We start from the raw sequence: 16,587 nt of genomic DNA on the forward strand, positions 1-16,587 counted from the left end.
TTTAGCACAGAATGGATATGCACTGTCGCAGATATTTTTTCTCACTTTACTGGATCTCACTATTCACTTACACCACACGGTCTTTGCCTCTCACTGTTGGTCTGGGGAAGCCATGTATCAGTCACTGTTAGGTAATGTCATTGTTCGGGCAAAGAGGAAGGAGGTAGGCCTGGGAACTCACAGTCGTCGGCCTGGGGTAGGCAGAGTCCCTTCAGGAGTCTCTTCGTCCTGCGGCCACGGGCCCACTCGCAGGGGCGTCGTCTCTCGTCGAGCGTTTGGGCTGGGCGTGGTGAAGGGCCCCTCACTGTCGGGGCTGCGAACTGGGGTCTGGTCCATAGGACTTGGGCCAAACAGATCCTGGAAGAGCTCCCTCAAGCGCCTGGTGGAGGAAGGGAGTTGCCTTCGTCGAGGAGAGGTTAGGCCTTGCCCCGGCGTCCTGGGGGCGCCCTCAGAGGCCCCTTGGCTGCGGTCTCCTTCCTGTGGCGCCGCCGTCAGGTTGGGGCTGCGGCGTTACTCCCGGCCGGAGTCCGTCAGGTGGAGGTCCTCCTCAGGGGCCGACTGTATGGAGAAGAACCCCGGGGATAACACCGGGCTTCTCCACCAGTCCTAGAGGCAGAAATTCATCTGGAGGTTACCTCAGTCTGGGTGGACAGAGGTGCAGCCTGCACTCCCGCCGGTAGGCAAAGCTGATCGCAAGTCGCCATCACGCTGCGGAGTCACAGGGGGCGAGGGACCTTGGTGTCCATCCCTGGCGCGGCTATCAGCCATCACTGGGTTCCCTTGGGCAACAGACAGAGGGTGGCTACAGGCTGTCCCTTTGCTGTTGGTGTGGCTTCCGGCCGTCACCAGGGCCCGGCCCGACTTCCTGATGGGAACGCAGATGAAGCGCGGCTACAGGCCATCGCTTGCCTGTCGGCGTGTCAGTAGGCCGTAGGCTATGGGCCGTCTCCTTGTTGGCAGGAGCGGCTATGGGCCGTCTCTTGCTTTTGCGGCTTTTGGCTGTTGCTAGGGTGCTGCTTAGAGCTGAAGGGTCAGCTCCACCCTGATCCTGGCGAGGGCTAGCTCGCCCGAAAGGTAGTGCACTCAGATTGAGGTGGTCTCGTCAAGCGTACTCCTGGGAATATGGGTGCGTGGCCCAGGTGAACTTATGTCCGTATTGACTGGACTTGCCGCGCGCTCTGTCTACCCCTCCGTAGTCTCCTCATAAGGGTGTGGTGGCGACCTGGGTTGCCACAGCCGGTATTTCAAGGATGGTATTCCCAAGGAAAGGGGAAACAGGTAATATCCCTAGCGCTTTCTTATATTCACATCGTTGTTTGCAGCTGAAGATGTGAATATACGAAACAGCTCGGGATATTTTGTTTTTTCTTTTCCCGTGTGGTTACCAGCATATCTATGAATCACGTGTATTTAAGTGTTTTTTTCCATATATAGAAAGGAAAAAAGATAAACATAGATGTATAGATAGACAGACAGATAAACTGACAGACAGACAGACAGATAGATAGACAGATAGATAGATAGATAGAGATTGATAGGAAGATGCATCGTAGAAAAAATATAGCTTAACTGAATTTATATGCATGTAGTGATAATAGGATACAAGTGTAATATTATGGTGATGTATATAGGCTAATATTTACAAGCCGTCATGTGGCTGTAAACTGAAAACACATTAGCGACACAGAAACGTGATGACATATTACACTTTCCGTTAATTTTACCACAAGACGAGTGCCGTTAATTTTACCACAAGACGAGTGGTTACCATTGCTACCTCTGAAGTTGCCACCCACATATCGCCAGGGTTCGAATCCTGATACGAGGAGCTGGCGTCACTCGACTCAGGTAGCTTATTTATCCACCCTATGTTCCTTGGTAGGGTAACACGTATGAGAAATGTATGTACTATTGGCCACAAGTATTCCTAGACACCTCAGATTTGCCTTTCCCAGATTTCATCTGGTAACACTGACTCCATGTCCAGATGTACGATATCTTACGTTATCCACCTCATTTTCCCCTTGCATACTTGTAGGTATTTACTTATCCTTTGCGGATATTCTGTGAATATTGTTATTTATCCCTCCACCTAGCCAAAGTTTATTTATTTATCCCTCCACTTAGCCAAAGTTTATTTGCTCTGATATTACTTTTATGTGAGAAGGAAACTGGTTTCTCCTTCACCTCCTCCTATCCCCCTTTCTCCCTCTCTCTTTCTCTCACTCCTACCCCCGCCCTCCCTCCCTCCCTCCGTTTCCCCAATACCTCTCTCCTTATCCTCTCCCTCCCTCCCTCTCTTTCCCCAATACCTCTCTCCTTATCCTCTCCCTCCCTACCTCCCTTTCCCTAATACCTCTCTCCTTATCTTCCCCCTCCCTCTCTCTCGTTCTCCCTCCCTCGCTCCCCTTATTCTCTCTCCCCATCCCCCCTTCTCCCTGTCTGTCTGTCTGTGTGGCTCATATGTTATGACTGTCAAATACACAGGAGGCAGTGCTACGTTTCTTGCTACAAGTATTATTCCCACTCTTGGAGATTTTTTTTTCTGTAATTCAGAGTCGTTTCATGGCGAACTCTCAATACTTCTCGTCCAGTACTCTTCAATATTTCGTATAGGCCTAAAGCTGGAGTGGGGTTGGTATTATCTACATATCCGTGTATAGGATATGGGGATTAAGAAGGTAATAAGGGTGTGATTATTTTATTAATGGAGTAAAATTTCCATAAAATATTACGGAAATATTATTATATAGATACACTGGTAACAGCCCTCTGGCATAAAGAGAAGTAGTATCTACATAACCTAATAACCAAATGTGTGTTTTATCAAAACCTACATACTGCCGTACAGTATGTGCAGAGAAAATGATGTAATGGATTGTTTCTCCCCGCAATTAGCGATAACCCTCTGCAGCCTGTCAGAGACAGAGGTAAGAGGTCTATAACTACAGTTCTTTAATTTTTTCTGCATACTTCCCACTCGGCCATCATGCGTTGTTGGAGATGAAGTGTTTTATTCGGCGCAAGGGCCCACAAATAAACAATACCGGCACTACCCCAGGAGTCCTCCCTGGGCTGCAGGCGGTCCGCCAGTTGATGTGTATTAGGCAGTTAACAGAAAAAAGGTGACACGCCATCCATCTTATAATATATGTGTGCATGAATCCGCTTAAGGCACTGGCCTAAGATATTATATATATATATATATATATATATATATATATATATATATATATATATATAGATAGATAGATAGATATAGATATATATATGTATAATAATTGGTTTATTGGGTTAGCAGTGATACACTAACAATGTACATGAGGTTCACTTAACATAGTGTATGCTAAATCTAGGACTACAGTAGACTGAGTTAATTATGTGCACAATGGATGGAATGGCGCTGTTCTTGTACCGGTCAGTCCTCGGCGCTCTGATCGGCACAAGCTTGTTAATGTGCCTTGTAGCGCAGCGTGGTGGGGAAGCGTCAGGTGGGAGGAAGTGTCTGTGACGAGGGTGACATAATAGCCCCCTCCCAAACTTCCCTAGTGCCTCCCGATGGCTCTCGGAAAGCCTTGGCAGACTCAGGGTAGTCAGGGCGTTGTCGTAGCCGTCATAGGCAGGGCCCAGGATGATCTTGCACCCCCTTTTCTGTGTCCTCTCGAGCTGCTGTTGTTGTGTGAGGGTGAGCAAGGAGGACCACGCTGGGGAGGCGTACATGAGGGTAGGGAGTATGAAAGCGGTATAAACTTCACTTAGCTCCTTTGCTGGCGTTCCCAGTGACTTGAGTCTATGCAGCATGTACAGGTTATATGAGGCTGTCCTCATTATGTTGCTGACATGTTGCTTCCAGCTCAGCCGGTCATCCACCGTTACACCGAGCAGTCTAGTGGACTGGACCAATTGGAGGGGATGGGCGCCCACTGACAGCTGGGGACGAGCCACGGCCTGTGAGGAGGTACAGAAGTGCATCACCACGGTCTTGGTGTGGTTGATTGTCATTTTGTTCTCCTCAGTCCACTTCTTGAGTCTGTCCAGGGTGGACTGGAGTGGCGAGTAGTCCGGCTGCCTGGTGTTGATGGGAATGCCAACGGTACTGTCGTCAACATACTTCCACCGATGCAGGGCGTCCGTGAGAGCATCCTTGATGAGGATGAGGAAGCACAGTGGACCCATCTTGGTACCCTGGGGAACCCCACAGGTCAGGGGGAGATGGGAGGAGATCGACCCCTGATACCTGACGGCCTGATATCGCCCGGTGAGGAAGTCAGCCAGCCACGCTGTCAGCTGCAGATGGAGTCCCAGTCGTATGGCCTTGTTGATGACAACAGTGTGGTCAACAAGGTCAAATGCCTTTCTAAAGTCAACAAAAGCGACAGCCAGAGAGGTGTTGCGTTTGTCCAGGTGGCTGTGTAGTAAGTCAAGAAAACTGACAAGGCAATGAGTAGTGGAGGAGGACTTCATGTTACCAAATTGTTGTATATCTATCGAGTTTTTAATTTTATCATATGCCAAGTCGAAAACAAAATCCTCGCAAATAAGGCTCGGGATAGGGGTAATGGCAATTGGTCTGAGGTCACTCAGTGACTGTGGGCTAGGGATTTTGGGGATGGGTGTTACGTAGGAAATTTTCCAGTCACTGGGGCAGGAGTTTTGAGATAATGAGGCATTAATTATGGAGGACAGTGGGAGAGCAAGTTCTGGGGCAAATTCTTTGTAAATTTTGACTGGCAGGTCAGAAGGTGTAGTAGATCGGTTATGCCTCAGTTTCTTCAATTTTGTAGCTATGTTGGCCACCTGGACAGAGGGGGATGGTGAGGGGGAAGGGAGGTAGGCAGGTAGGAGAGAAGGGTCAAGAGGGGGCAGATTCTGACAGACAGAGGCAAAGTGACTGTTAATCTCTCGAGCTGCTAGGTCAGGTGATAAGTCAGAGGTACAGGGAAGAATAGAAGCTTGTTTTTGTAAGCCACAAAGAGCTTTGACTCTACTGAACCACCAGATTCTGACAGACAGAGGCAAAGTGACTGTTAATCTCTCGAGCTGCTAGGTCAGGTGATAAGTCAGAGGTACAGGGAAGAATAGAAGCTTGTTTTTGTAAGCCACAAAGAGCTTTGACTCTACTGAACCACCGACTGCTGTCTTGCTGTTTGAGGTGATGTAGTTTGTTTGCTCGTCCTAGTGGCGTCGCTCTTTAAAAACGCTTGGCTGCCCTGATCTGCCTGATGACCCTGTTCCTCAGGGACCTGAACAGGATGCGGTCGGTGTAATAAGTCCTGTTGCGTTGTTTGATGAGTCGCTTGAGGCGTGGTGTCATCCATGGGGCATCTGATGTATCCACAGAGAAATCTTTGACAGGGAAGAAGTGGTGAAAAGCTTCAGTCATGGTTGTGGCATAGTTCCTCCACTTGGTATCTACATCCTCAGCGTCCAAAACTTCCCTCCACTGGTGTTGAATTACCCACCTTCCAAACTCCCTCATGGCAGAGTCCAGCATTGGGCGGTGGTATCGGGTGACCCTTTGCCTTGGCATGGAGGTGTTAGGTGCCGGCGTCCATAGAATGGTGATATGGGTGCTCCAGCCGAGAGGGGGGAGAGGTCGGGGAGGGGAGCACTGCTGGGCCATATCAGTGATGATAAAGTCGAGGGTTGTTTGCTCGTGGGTGGGGAAATTCACGACCTGAGTAAGATTTAGCTGGTGTAAAATTTCACTGATGTCCAGGCGATTGAAGTCCCCACATACAACCAGCTTTGCAGCAGGAAGTCTCACTCGTAGGGTGTCAGCAGTCTCAGTAATGTGATTGGTGAGGAGGTGGGCGGTGGGGGTGCACGGAGGGTGATACACCACACACACGATGACAGATGCAGTGTGACAGGGGCGGAGACGGGGGTTTAGCCTAACCCACAAGGCCTCAACTCCCTCGGGAATCTCAACACTGAGGTGTGAGGGATTCAGGTCAGCGTGACAAAACAACGCTACCCCTCCACCCCTGCGATTAACCCTGAGATGGTGAAATAACACAAAGTTCTGAATGTTACACATTTCAGGGGTAATCTGCCACACCTCTTTAATTGCCATCATGTCACAGCCTGTAGTGCGCACTGCTTCAATCACTTCTTCCATCTTGTTGGTCAGTGAGGTTACGTTGGATAGGAGGAGGGTAGGAAGGTTATACCATACACGTGGCACTTCACAAAGGTTGCGAGGTCTTGGTACAACATTTTTTGTTTTCTTTTTTTCGCTCGTAATCACAGGCACTGTGCGCACAATCCGTCTACCACCTCGTCCACCACGATTGCGAAAAAGTTCCAGGTCTTTCAAGCACTGAATCACTGAACTTGGTGGATAGCCGCATCCCCGCTTCAATTTGTAAAGTTCACTGGGTCGGTACCGGTAGATTGGAAGAGCGCACATTCTGCCACTCGACATTCAACTCAGTCATGAACCTTAAGTGCAGGGGAGGGGACAGGGTCACCAGGCTAAACCCAGGCTGCTACGAAGCGCCAAGTCACACCAGGGGCGGGAAGTCACGTAAACACGTCCACTCGCCACCATGGTCACTGTGTGTGTGTGTGTGTGTGTGTGTGTGTGTATTGTAAATACCCTGCAGGGAAGAATTTTTTTTTACTGAAACAAACTGCCGTTCTTAACACTAACTTTAGTACTGGCCTTATTATTATAAATTATAAATGTAATGAAATGCTGGGTACGGCTCATGACTTTATGCCGGAAGAATAAAATTCACATTAACTAACAACACATCACCCGGTGGCGGTGGAAACATATGATAGACTACCAAAAACACTGTAACATAACGATCATATACCTAATAAAGACACGCATACCAAACCTACCATGCCACTGCCTGACACTGTATTAATTACGTTTCACTAATACCAGGTCGCCTATATGGATAAATCGTCAGAATTTTGATACACGCAGTCTAATATGTAAAGCTATTATTGTGAAGGGGATTACTTTCTCCATATACCACTCTCTAGTTGAATCAGGGATTAAACACAATTTTATGTTAACATTCCTCCGCAAGACGTACTACCGGGAAGGTAGGGTCGCGTCGCTTGCGGGCCTCGGACCACAGGTTGCCTATGTAGCTGGGCGCTCATCCTAGTGGCATCGCTCTTTAAAAAAGCTTGGAGAAGAAGCAATAGGAAGGGGTGGGGAGAGTGAGGGATAGGGGGAGGAGAGACCACTTGTTGATTTTTTAAATATTATTATTTCACAACTGACCAAGGCTGAACAGGTTCCTCGGAAAGTTAAAGCTCAACCTAGCTGCGCTAATGCTAGCGAGAGTCGTCAGACTGGGGTGAGGGAATGGATATGGACTAGGAGTAAATGCGGAGTCCATCCCACAGATCCTGATGACCGGCAAAAGCCTTGATTTCGTGACCCTTCGGAATACAAGAGCAAATACTTTAGGTAAATTATGGGCTGGATGGAGGGATTAACAAAAACTACTCAGTGAGTCCGGAAGTACAGCAATGTGTGATTGAATGGAAGGAGGTGTTATCGAGACTGATGTGGGTGAAAGCGAAATTTGAACGTGAGTTGTGGGTGTTTGTGAGTGCATATGGGCCTGGTAGTGAAAGGGATGAACAAGAGAGGGAGTCTTTCTGGAACGATGTTAATGAGTGTCTGCAGAGTTTTGGAGCGAATGTGAATGTGGTAATGATGAGAGATCTGAATGCTAGAGTGGGAAATGTAGCAGTTGAAGGCGTAGTTGGTATGCATGGTGTGCCTGGAAGAAATGAAAATGGGGAACGAATGATAGCGATGTGTGTTGAGCGAGAGATGGTGATTGGGAATACGCTGTTTGAGAAGAAAGATATTTATAAGTATACATGGGTGAGACAGGAGGGTGGAAGGGTTGTTGATAGAGCTTTGATGGACTATGTGGTTGTGTCTAGGAATGTAATAGGAAGATTGTTGGATGTGAGAGTTCTGAGAGGGGAGGGTGGAGGTATGTCTGACCACTACCTGGTGGAGGGAAAGTTAAGAGTAGGTAAGAGATGGGTGAGAGCTAGGAGGGTTAGGTGTGGCAGGGAGGTTTTGAAAGTGAGTGAGTTGGATAAAAGAGAGAAAAAGATAGAGTATCAGGAGAAATTGAAAGATGAGTGGAACGCAGTGAAAGATCGGGAAAATGGCAGCGTGGAAGAGGAATGGCAGTTGTTTAAGAGTGCTGTGTTGGGGCATGCAGAAGAGGTGTGTGGTGTGAGACGTGTGGGTGGTGGTGTAAGAAAAGGAAGTGAATGGTGTTGCGAGGAAGTAAGTATGGCTGTGGCTGAGAAGAGACGTGCATATGAAGTGTGGCTGCAGAGGAAGGATGAGATGTCATTTGAAAGGTATAAGGAAAAGAGGAATAGGGCGAGAAGGGCTGTGCGTGATGCTAAAGTGGCAGCAGATGAGAGGTGGGGTAGGCGGCTGACAGAGAATTTTCAACAGAATAAGAAATTGTTTTGGAAAGAGGTGAAAAGGGTGCGAAAGGGAGAATCTGGGAAGGAAGAACGAGTAAAAGCAGAGGATGGAAGGATGTTAATTGAGATGGATGCAGTAAGGAAGAGATGGGCAGAGTATTTTGAAAGATTGTTAAATGTAGAGGAGGAAAGGGTGCCTGAGATTGTGGTGGATGGAAGGGTGCAAGGAATAAATGTGTTGGGAGAGTTGAATGATTCTTTGATCACGAAGGAGGAAGTGGAGAAGGCAGTAAAGGAGATGAAAACAGAGAAATCTGCAGGTATGGATGGGTGTGCTGTGGAATGCCTGAAGGGTGGTGGAGTGACTATTGTTGACTGGTTAGTAAGATCGTTGAATGTGTGCTTTGAGAAAGGTATGGTGCCAATTGACTGGGCAAGTGCTTGTGTGGTCCCGTTGTATAAAGGCAAGGGTGATAAGTATGAATGTACTAGCTTTAGGGGTATAAGTCTGTTGAGTGTTGTAGGTAAGGTGTATGGTAGAGTGTTAATTATGAGAGTTTGAGAGGGTACAGAGGGAGTGATTGCTGATGAGCAGTGTGGCTTTAGGAGAGGGAGGGGATGCGTTGATCAGGTGTTTGCTGTGAGACAAGTGTGTGAAAAGTATTTACCGAAATGCAAGGATGTGTTTTGGGCATTTATGGATTTAGAGAAAGCGTATGCTAGAACTGATAGGGAGGCTTTGTGGATTATTTTAAGATTGTATGGACTTGATGGTAGGTTACTAAAAGGGGTGAAAAGTTTTTATGTAAATAGTAGAGCGTGTGTAAGAGTGGGAAATGCTGTGAGTGATTGGTTTCCCGTGAGAGTGGGGCTGCAACAGGGATGTGTGATGTCGCCTTGGTTGTTTAATATTTACATGGATGGTGTTGTAAGGGAGGTGAATGCAAGAGTTTTAGGTGGTCTGAGTCTGGTAAATGTTGATGGTGGAGAGTGGAATCTGAAGCAGCTGCTGTTTGCAGATGATACTGCACTGGTGACTGATTCAGAGGAGAGATTGAGACAGTTGGTAGACGAGTTCGGAAGGGTGTGTGAAAGGAGGAAATTGAAAGTAAATGAGAATAAGAGTAAAGTGATGAAATGTACGAGGTTGATAGATGGTAGGGGGATGAATATAGTTTTGAATGGCGAGTTGCTTGAGGAGGTAGATTGTTTTAAATATCTAGGGTCACATGTTGCTGTGGATGGAAGAATAGATGCAGAAGTGAAGTTTAGAATAAATGAAGTAGGAAAGGTGCTGGGAGGAATGAAAAAAGTGTTTAAATGTCGTTCGCTTAGAATGGATGTAAAGAGAAGGCTGTATGAGGGTGTTGTGGTACCGACTGCATTATATGGGGCTGAAACATGGAATATGAGTGTAGCAGAGAGGAAAAGTTTGAATGTAATGGAGATGAGGTGTCTGAGGAGTATGTGTGGAGTGACGCGTATGGATCGGGTGCGAAATGATGAAGTGCGAAGGAGAACTGGAGTCGTTCAGGAGATGGCTGGTAGAGTTGAGCAGAGGGTGTTGCGATGGTTTGGGCATATGGAGAGAATGGATAATGAGCGATTGGTGAAAAAGATAACTAGATCTGATGTGAGAGGTGTAAGGCTGAGAGGAAGACCACGAATAGGATGGATGGACAGTGTGAAGAGAGCGCTGGATGCGAGAGAGATGTCTGTTGAGCAAGGAAGAGTGGCTGTGCGTGACAGAAATAAATGGAGAGAAATTGTGAATGAATAAGTGATGACGCAGCCCTGAGGGGATACTCTCCCGCATTTGGTCTGATCAGCTAGTCAGGTCAGGTGCGGGTAAGGGGATGGGTCATTTATGATGTGGCAGGGGTAAACCAGTTCTGCTGTCGGGCCCTGCTGCGGATGTCACTGATTGCATTGCGCAGTTGACCCTTGTGCGGTGTGGTGCGGTGAGGATCTGTCCGTTCTCCCCTTTGGGGCTAAGATGCGAATGAATGTGTTTGAATGGATGAGTAAATGGAGAGTGTGTCGTCCTGTCTCGGCTACCTCCCTTTCCTTGGGGGAAGCAGCCTAGGTATATAAATAAAAAAAAATAAAAAAAAACTTATCGATAATGCCATAATAGACGAGAGAAATATCGTCTCAAGCGAGGTAAATATCTGGCAGCATGAGAGAGAGAGAGAGAGAGAGAGAGAGAGAGAAGGGTTAATGGAAAAGAGGGAGAATAAGGGGAACGAGGAAGGGAGAATGAGAGACAGAGGGTAGGATAAGGAGATAGGCAATGGGGAGTGGGATGGAGGGAATATGAGAGAGAAAGAGAGGGAGAGGGTGGGACAGAGCCTAAAGAGGGGGAGGGGAAGGAGTGACCAGTTTCCTTCACACATGAAATATCAGAGTAAATAAACATTTGGCTGACTGGAGGGATTAATAACAATATTCACAGAATATCATCCCAAGGTAAGAAAATAGCTCGAAGTATATATGTGAAGGAAAAATGAGGCGGGGAACATAGGACATCGTACCTCTGGACATGGAGTCAATATTACCAAATGAAATCTATCTGAGGTGTGAAAGAATACTTGTTGCCAATAGTATCTCTTGTCACCCTGGATGATGCAGAAGCCACGTAGGTCTATCCAAGGCTACTGAATGGATAACCCTCCATTGTCTCAGAAACCTTAAATTACGAAGATGAGCACCGCGGCTAAGCGCCAAAACTCGCCTACCTTCACTCATGCCTTTTAGCAAGACCAGGTGCTGCTTGCACCTGCTTTAACCTCATACAATACACTGTTTACCATATGTCAGAGCAGGAAATCTAAACGACCATGAGTTGCTTTCAAGCCCAACAACCTGTTCATTTATCAAGTTCACTGCTCGCTCTGCCTTTATATTGCATTCCCTTTCCTACCTGGCTCTCCACATCTCTTCCTGTCTGCCTGCCTGGCTGTCTCACCAATTGGAGTCTGAACTATGAACAAATTCCTGTTCAGTGTAAGAGTAGTGTTGAAGACGTGTTGACGTGTAGTATTTAGACTGATGGTGTGGACGAGTGTAGAAGTGTTGTAAGAGGAGTGCTGACTGGGTGGTGTAGATTGGTTGTATGTATGTGGGTTATGTAGACAGGTACAAAATCGGTATAGAAGAACTGCAGATGCGTTTGCAGAAGAATGCTGAAGAGGTATATATGTGGTGCTTTAGATGGGTAATGCTGGAGAGGTGTAGTCATGTCAAGATGGCTCTGTGCTAACGCCAAAATGTATCGTGCAGGGGGCTTCACTGCTATCTAGAATGATCAGTACAGCTCATGATGTCACAAAAAGACTAATATTTTTGTCATCGGAATATTTACATGAAAATACAGACTATGAAGTGCGGGAGCATGGCGGATCGGTGGTAAAGCGCCTGACTCGAGACCGGTGAGTTCGCCCCGCGCCCGGGTAAGCTGCCTTGCCGGAAAAGGTAGTGCTCTCCTGTCACCTAGCTGGTTGTAGAAGCCAAAGTCCTCACCCAGGAGTAACGCCTTAGCCCGTATTGAAAAAAGGGGATACGGCGTAAAAATAAATAAACAAATAAATAAATAGTGACTAGCCTGCGATGTACTGAATCCTCATGAAAGCAGGTTTACCAGCGTAGAGTGGAATCATCATGCATTTTGCAGTAGCCTTCGCCTGTGGTGTCAGAACGTCCAGCGCAAAGTGTGCCCTGATACCTATTAACATACATGAGTGGACTAGAGTGAGAAAAAATGCAGAATGAGGTATACGAGAAGTTGAAGAGGTGTTATCTATCTATCTATCTATTGCCAGACGCCTCAATCCCGTTTGGGGTGGCCACAAACAAATCGCCTCCAAGTCGCCCTGTCCCCCGCCATTTCACTGCCCTGCTCCCAACTCACACCCCCCTCTCTCATATACTTCTCCACCCCATCCCTCCATCTCATCCTCGGGCTCCCCCTCCCTCTTCCCCCCTCCACCTCACTCACATACACTCTCTTCGTCAGTCTTTCACCCTCCAACCTCTCCACATGGCCAAACCACCTCAGTGTGTTCCTCATAACGCTTCCTATCACATCCACATCCACACCACAACGCTCCTTTATATCCTCATTCGTCAGCCTGTCTCTCCACGTGACTCCACAGGCTCCTCTTAAATAACTCATTTCCACTGCTCTCACTCTTGACTTGTGTCCTTCCAACAATGTCCAAGCTTCACTTCCGTACGTTAGAGTTGGTATCACAATACTGTCATGTAGTAACTTTTTCACTTCCATACTCACTTCCCTGTTTCTTATCTCTGCTTTCAAAGAACCAGCAATCTTTCTTCCCTGCTGTACCCTTTCAAGCACTTCACCCTCCAAACCTCCATCCTTACTCATCACACTACCCAAGTACTTAGACGTACTCACATTTTCCAATTCCTCACCATCCAACCTCGCTGTACATTCACTAACTTCACCTCTCTCAAAGACCATCACTTTACTCTTCCCTAATGTACATTCACCTTTAGATACCGTGGGTGGTATTTAGATGTGTGGTATCTTGAAAGGTGGTGTAGATCGGTGAAGGATTGGTAGAGATGAGGTGTAGGTAGAGTGTATGCGGATGAGAGGGATAGATAGGTGTAGGAGTCGTATCGAAGTGGTGTAGGTAGAGAACATGAAGATAGGTGGTGAAGATATGTGTAGGAGTGGTATGGAAATGGTATAGGTGGATGGTATGATTCTGAACGATGTGAAGGGATGGTGTAGATGGCGGTGTATAATACTGTCTACAAATGGTGGAGATGAAGACGGGAGGTGAAGTAAGTTATGGCAGGAATTTGAACGTAAGGCTGTGTGTGCATCAAAGAGCTGACCAAAACGTGGTGGAGTGAACACCGGGCTGAAAATATTTCAAATTTTGAGTTGTCTGAATAATTTAGTCACTGATTTCATATACTCCTATACTGTACAGGCTCTTTACATACATTTTTCCCTGTATCTTTCTTCTTTCAGAGTTGACGAATTTTTTATATGCATATCCAGAAATCTCGAAAATGGGCGGATCATGATACTGGATTTCTCTGGAGTTCTTGGGCAGGAACAAATTATGCATACATTCAGACAGTTTCTTCATCTACCTGAAACCCTAAATATACGATTACGTTTTACTTATTCTATTCTTTAAACAAGCAAACGATTTCATGTAGCCTTGTTAAATTTATGCCCCTAGTGGTGAGGGATCAGAAAGTCTCCATGGACCCCAATAATCAGTGACGTTAAAAATAATAGAACCGAAAAAAAAAAAAAAAATGCAGGAACCACATGCCAACCTGTTTTTAATTGTATCAGTCAAAGGCCCTACTTGTGATGAACGTAATAGTTCCGTGTTAGATAAAATAAATAATCAAAAGTACAAAAATATTAAGGCGTCATCATATCAAAGTGGTTGAATTATAAACTCATTGGCATGATTTACTGTTTTGCTGTGCCTGATGCCGAAAGAAGTTACTAGCCACTGTGAAACCTCTTGAGGTCTGAGGTTATAAACGGAAAATTAATCAATAAGTATGACGAGATAATTATTATGTGTCCTAAAAGACCACGAGAACTCAAAAGCCCAAGAAAAGGAAACGAAAAAAAAGGAAAAAAGAAAAAAGTCTTCTATTTTGCAAAATGGAAGAGTTGGAAAAGTTGGACTGAGACCGGCACTGAGAAAATGATTATAAAAATAAAAAGTTTATTTTAGCGTACTTAGGTGCCTTTTTGTGTAAGTCCCAGTATTTCATTCACAGGCATGTGATTAGATATACGTCATATGTTATTTTTATCACCATATCTTTATCTGTGTCTATATTTACTCGTACGTCTCATGTTTCAATGCTTATCTGTAACAGCATAATCTCAGTTTGTATGAGTGAAAGCCAGAATTAACTCTTTACCCATACTGACCATGTACGTTTAGGGAAAGTTGTGAGGCATTATTGATCACATATTTTGTTTATAATTTTGTATCAGTCTATTTGACGTCCACCACAGTGACACCTGTTATTATTAGCCACCCATATTAAAGTACGAGCTGAGAACTATTAAACATGGACCGTGAAAATGTTGCATGAGACCCGTAGTAGGAACACCACACAGCGAAAACGTGTTTATATTGGTTAATGCCTGGAGATGTAGGTCCTAACACATAACTGAGACCCAGGGGAGAGGAGGTAGAGTACATTATAAATACTGGTCTGAATGTATGCCTGTCTGTAGCTGTATTTGTCTGTTTTTGTGTTTATCTGTATCTACACCAGTCTGTATGGAAGTTTACTGCAGGAATGGATTTTTTTTTTTTTTACTAAGATGGAGAGTTTCAACCACAATCAGCCACTCACTCATGTTTGTCAAGCACAAACGAAGAAACTGCAACACATGAAGAATGACAGTGGTGAAGCGTATACACCGGCTGGAAAACTTGCATACCAAAAAGGGTACATTTTGGCCGACGTCTGAGAGATGACATTATTCGTTTAAGTTTCAACATCTCACTCAGAACCATGGGATACAATATACATTATGAGCATGACCTGATTTTCTCCGTCTTCATATGTGTATGTCCGTATCTTTATTTGTTTGTGTGAGGTATACTGAAAGATCGAACGTTTTACTCAGAGGGAGAGTTACAGTCAGAATGTACCCTTCACCCATGCCTTGAGAGTCAGGTAACAGCAAAACATGAGGCCTGAAAATAAAGGAGCGTGAACTGCAGTGCACTGTATATTTTGGCGTTTGTCTGAAAGAGACCTTTATGTATAAGTCACATTTTACTTGGAGCGGGTTTGCTTTTTTTTTTTTTTTTCCCTCGGAGGAAGAAACCAACTTTTAATAATATGCTCACAAAAAAACAACGTAAAAAACAAATGCGAACATTTACATTATATAAAAATATAGTATACACATAATATCTTTCATTAAGAACTGTGAATGGAAAGTGCTAGTGCGTCTGAATCTGGTGCTGGTCTGTATGAATCTGAATACCCAAGTTAACGATGGATTACAGGAATTCTAATAATATAATATAATATTCTTGTTGGGCTGCGTTATTAGATGTTACAAAGTCAATTAAAAATCAGTTGTATTTGTGAAATTTCTTCTTAGCTCAATGAAACCTTCTTTGAATATATAAATATACGGTGGTCAGATTACAAAAATGCACAAAATGTTGTGATTGTAAAGACAAAGTATATTTGTGGGTACGTATATAAAGAAAACAATAACAGCCTGAAGGTAAAAATTATTGCTTATTACTTATGGTACATTAACATTACTTCCTGACAGGCACAGGCTCACTGTTGTATAGGAATAAAGGAAGGCCCTAATAAGGAACATATTGAGTACAAAGCACAATATTAACTATTAACTGACTAAACAGTGTTGCTGTACTGCATATGCAATGTTAAACGTACTCGAATAAAGGAAATCTTAATTTTGAACTTATGGGCAATGTATGACGGAGTCAAATAGTTATTTCCTGGCAATATCAGGGCAAAGAGAAGGCTATAAACAATCTCGTATCAGTGGAGGAGGAAGGGATCTGTGACGGAAAGCCCCCTTTGGTTCTATCAGTTGACTTCCCAAATGAATGGGACACCAAGCTAGTTTGAATGAGCCGAGTACACACAGTTAAAGGCAGGGATGGGGTCAAATACGTATTTGTATTTGTATTTGTACTTGCAAATACAGTAAACTCAATATCTGTATTGGTAACTGTATTTGAAACTATCAGGAATTGCATATTTGTATTTGTAATTGTATTTGATCCTACGATTTGCCATATTTTCTTCAAATACAGGCAACTGCAAAAATCACCTAATGTAAATTGTTGATTTTACCAGTCACTGTGTTAAAACATGGATCAATTACTGCCAATATTTTTAGTTGGTAACATGTTTTAATTATGCAAAGTGCCAACTTCCTTGTTTAAGTTCTCTGCTATTTATTCAGGAATGAATTGTACCTGTAGAATTCTTACCCATAAGTTTGGAGTGATGTATTTGAAATGTAATAATTATAAATATACCTCATTCCAAATACATACTTAGTCATTTATGTATTTTTATGTGGGTGCAGTACTAAGTTTAATGCTGACTAGATTAAAAACAGTCTTACTCAGG

The 16,587-nt window shown here is 44.8% G+C and overlaps 1 protein-coding gene across 1 annotated transcript; it reads right to left on the reverse strand.

Moving 5' to 3' along the window:
* Positions 1-802: 802 nt before the first annotated feature.
* LOC145416688 (uncharacterized) lies at positions 803-6,412 on the reverse strand. The gene is made up of 4 exons (XM_080285626.1): positions 5,200-6,412; positions 5,122-5,169; positions 3,388-4,982; positions 803-1,042 (listed from the first exon to the last, which is right to left on the reverse strand). The coding sequence occupies exons 1-4, from the start codon at positions 6,410-6,412 to the stop codon at positions 803-805; spliced, it is 3,096 nt and encodes a 1,031-aa protein (XP_080141752.1).
* Between the last annotated feature and the right edge of the window lie 10,175 nt (positions 6,413-16,587).

Source organism: Coenobita brevimanus, chromosome 107 (assembly GCF_032717465.1).
Source record: "Coenobita brevimanus isolate Jiangsu-jjx chromosome 107, ASM3271746v2, whole genome shotgun sequence".
Taxonomy (NCBI): domain Eukaryota; kingdom Metazoa; phylum Arthropoda; class Malacostraca; order Decapoda; family Coenobitidae; genus Coenobita; species Coenobita brevimanus.

Bases quoted from the DNA above. Each gene is read 5' to 3' on its own strand.
- LOC145416688 (XM_080285626.1), bottom strand. From the start codon at position 6,412: ATGTGCGCTCTTCCAATCTACCGGTACCGACCCAGTGAACTTTACAAA. The intron at 4,983-5,121 runs GTAGAGTCAAAG...GGTTCAGTAGAG, and splicing joins AGACAGCAGTCGGTGGTTCA to TCAAAGCTCTTTGTGGCTTA. The intron at 1,043-3,387 runs GTGCACATAATT...CGCCAGGATCAG, and splicing joins ACAGCGCCATTCCATCCATT to GGTGGAGCTGACCCTTCAGC.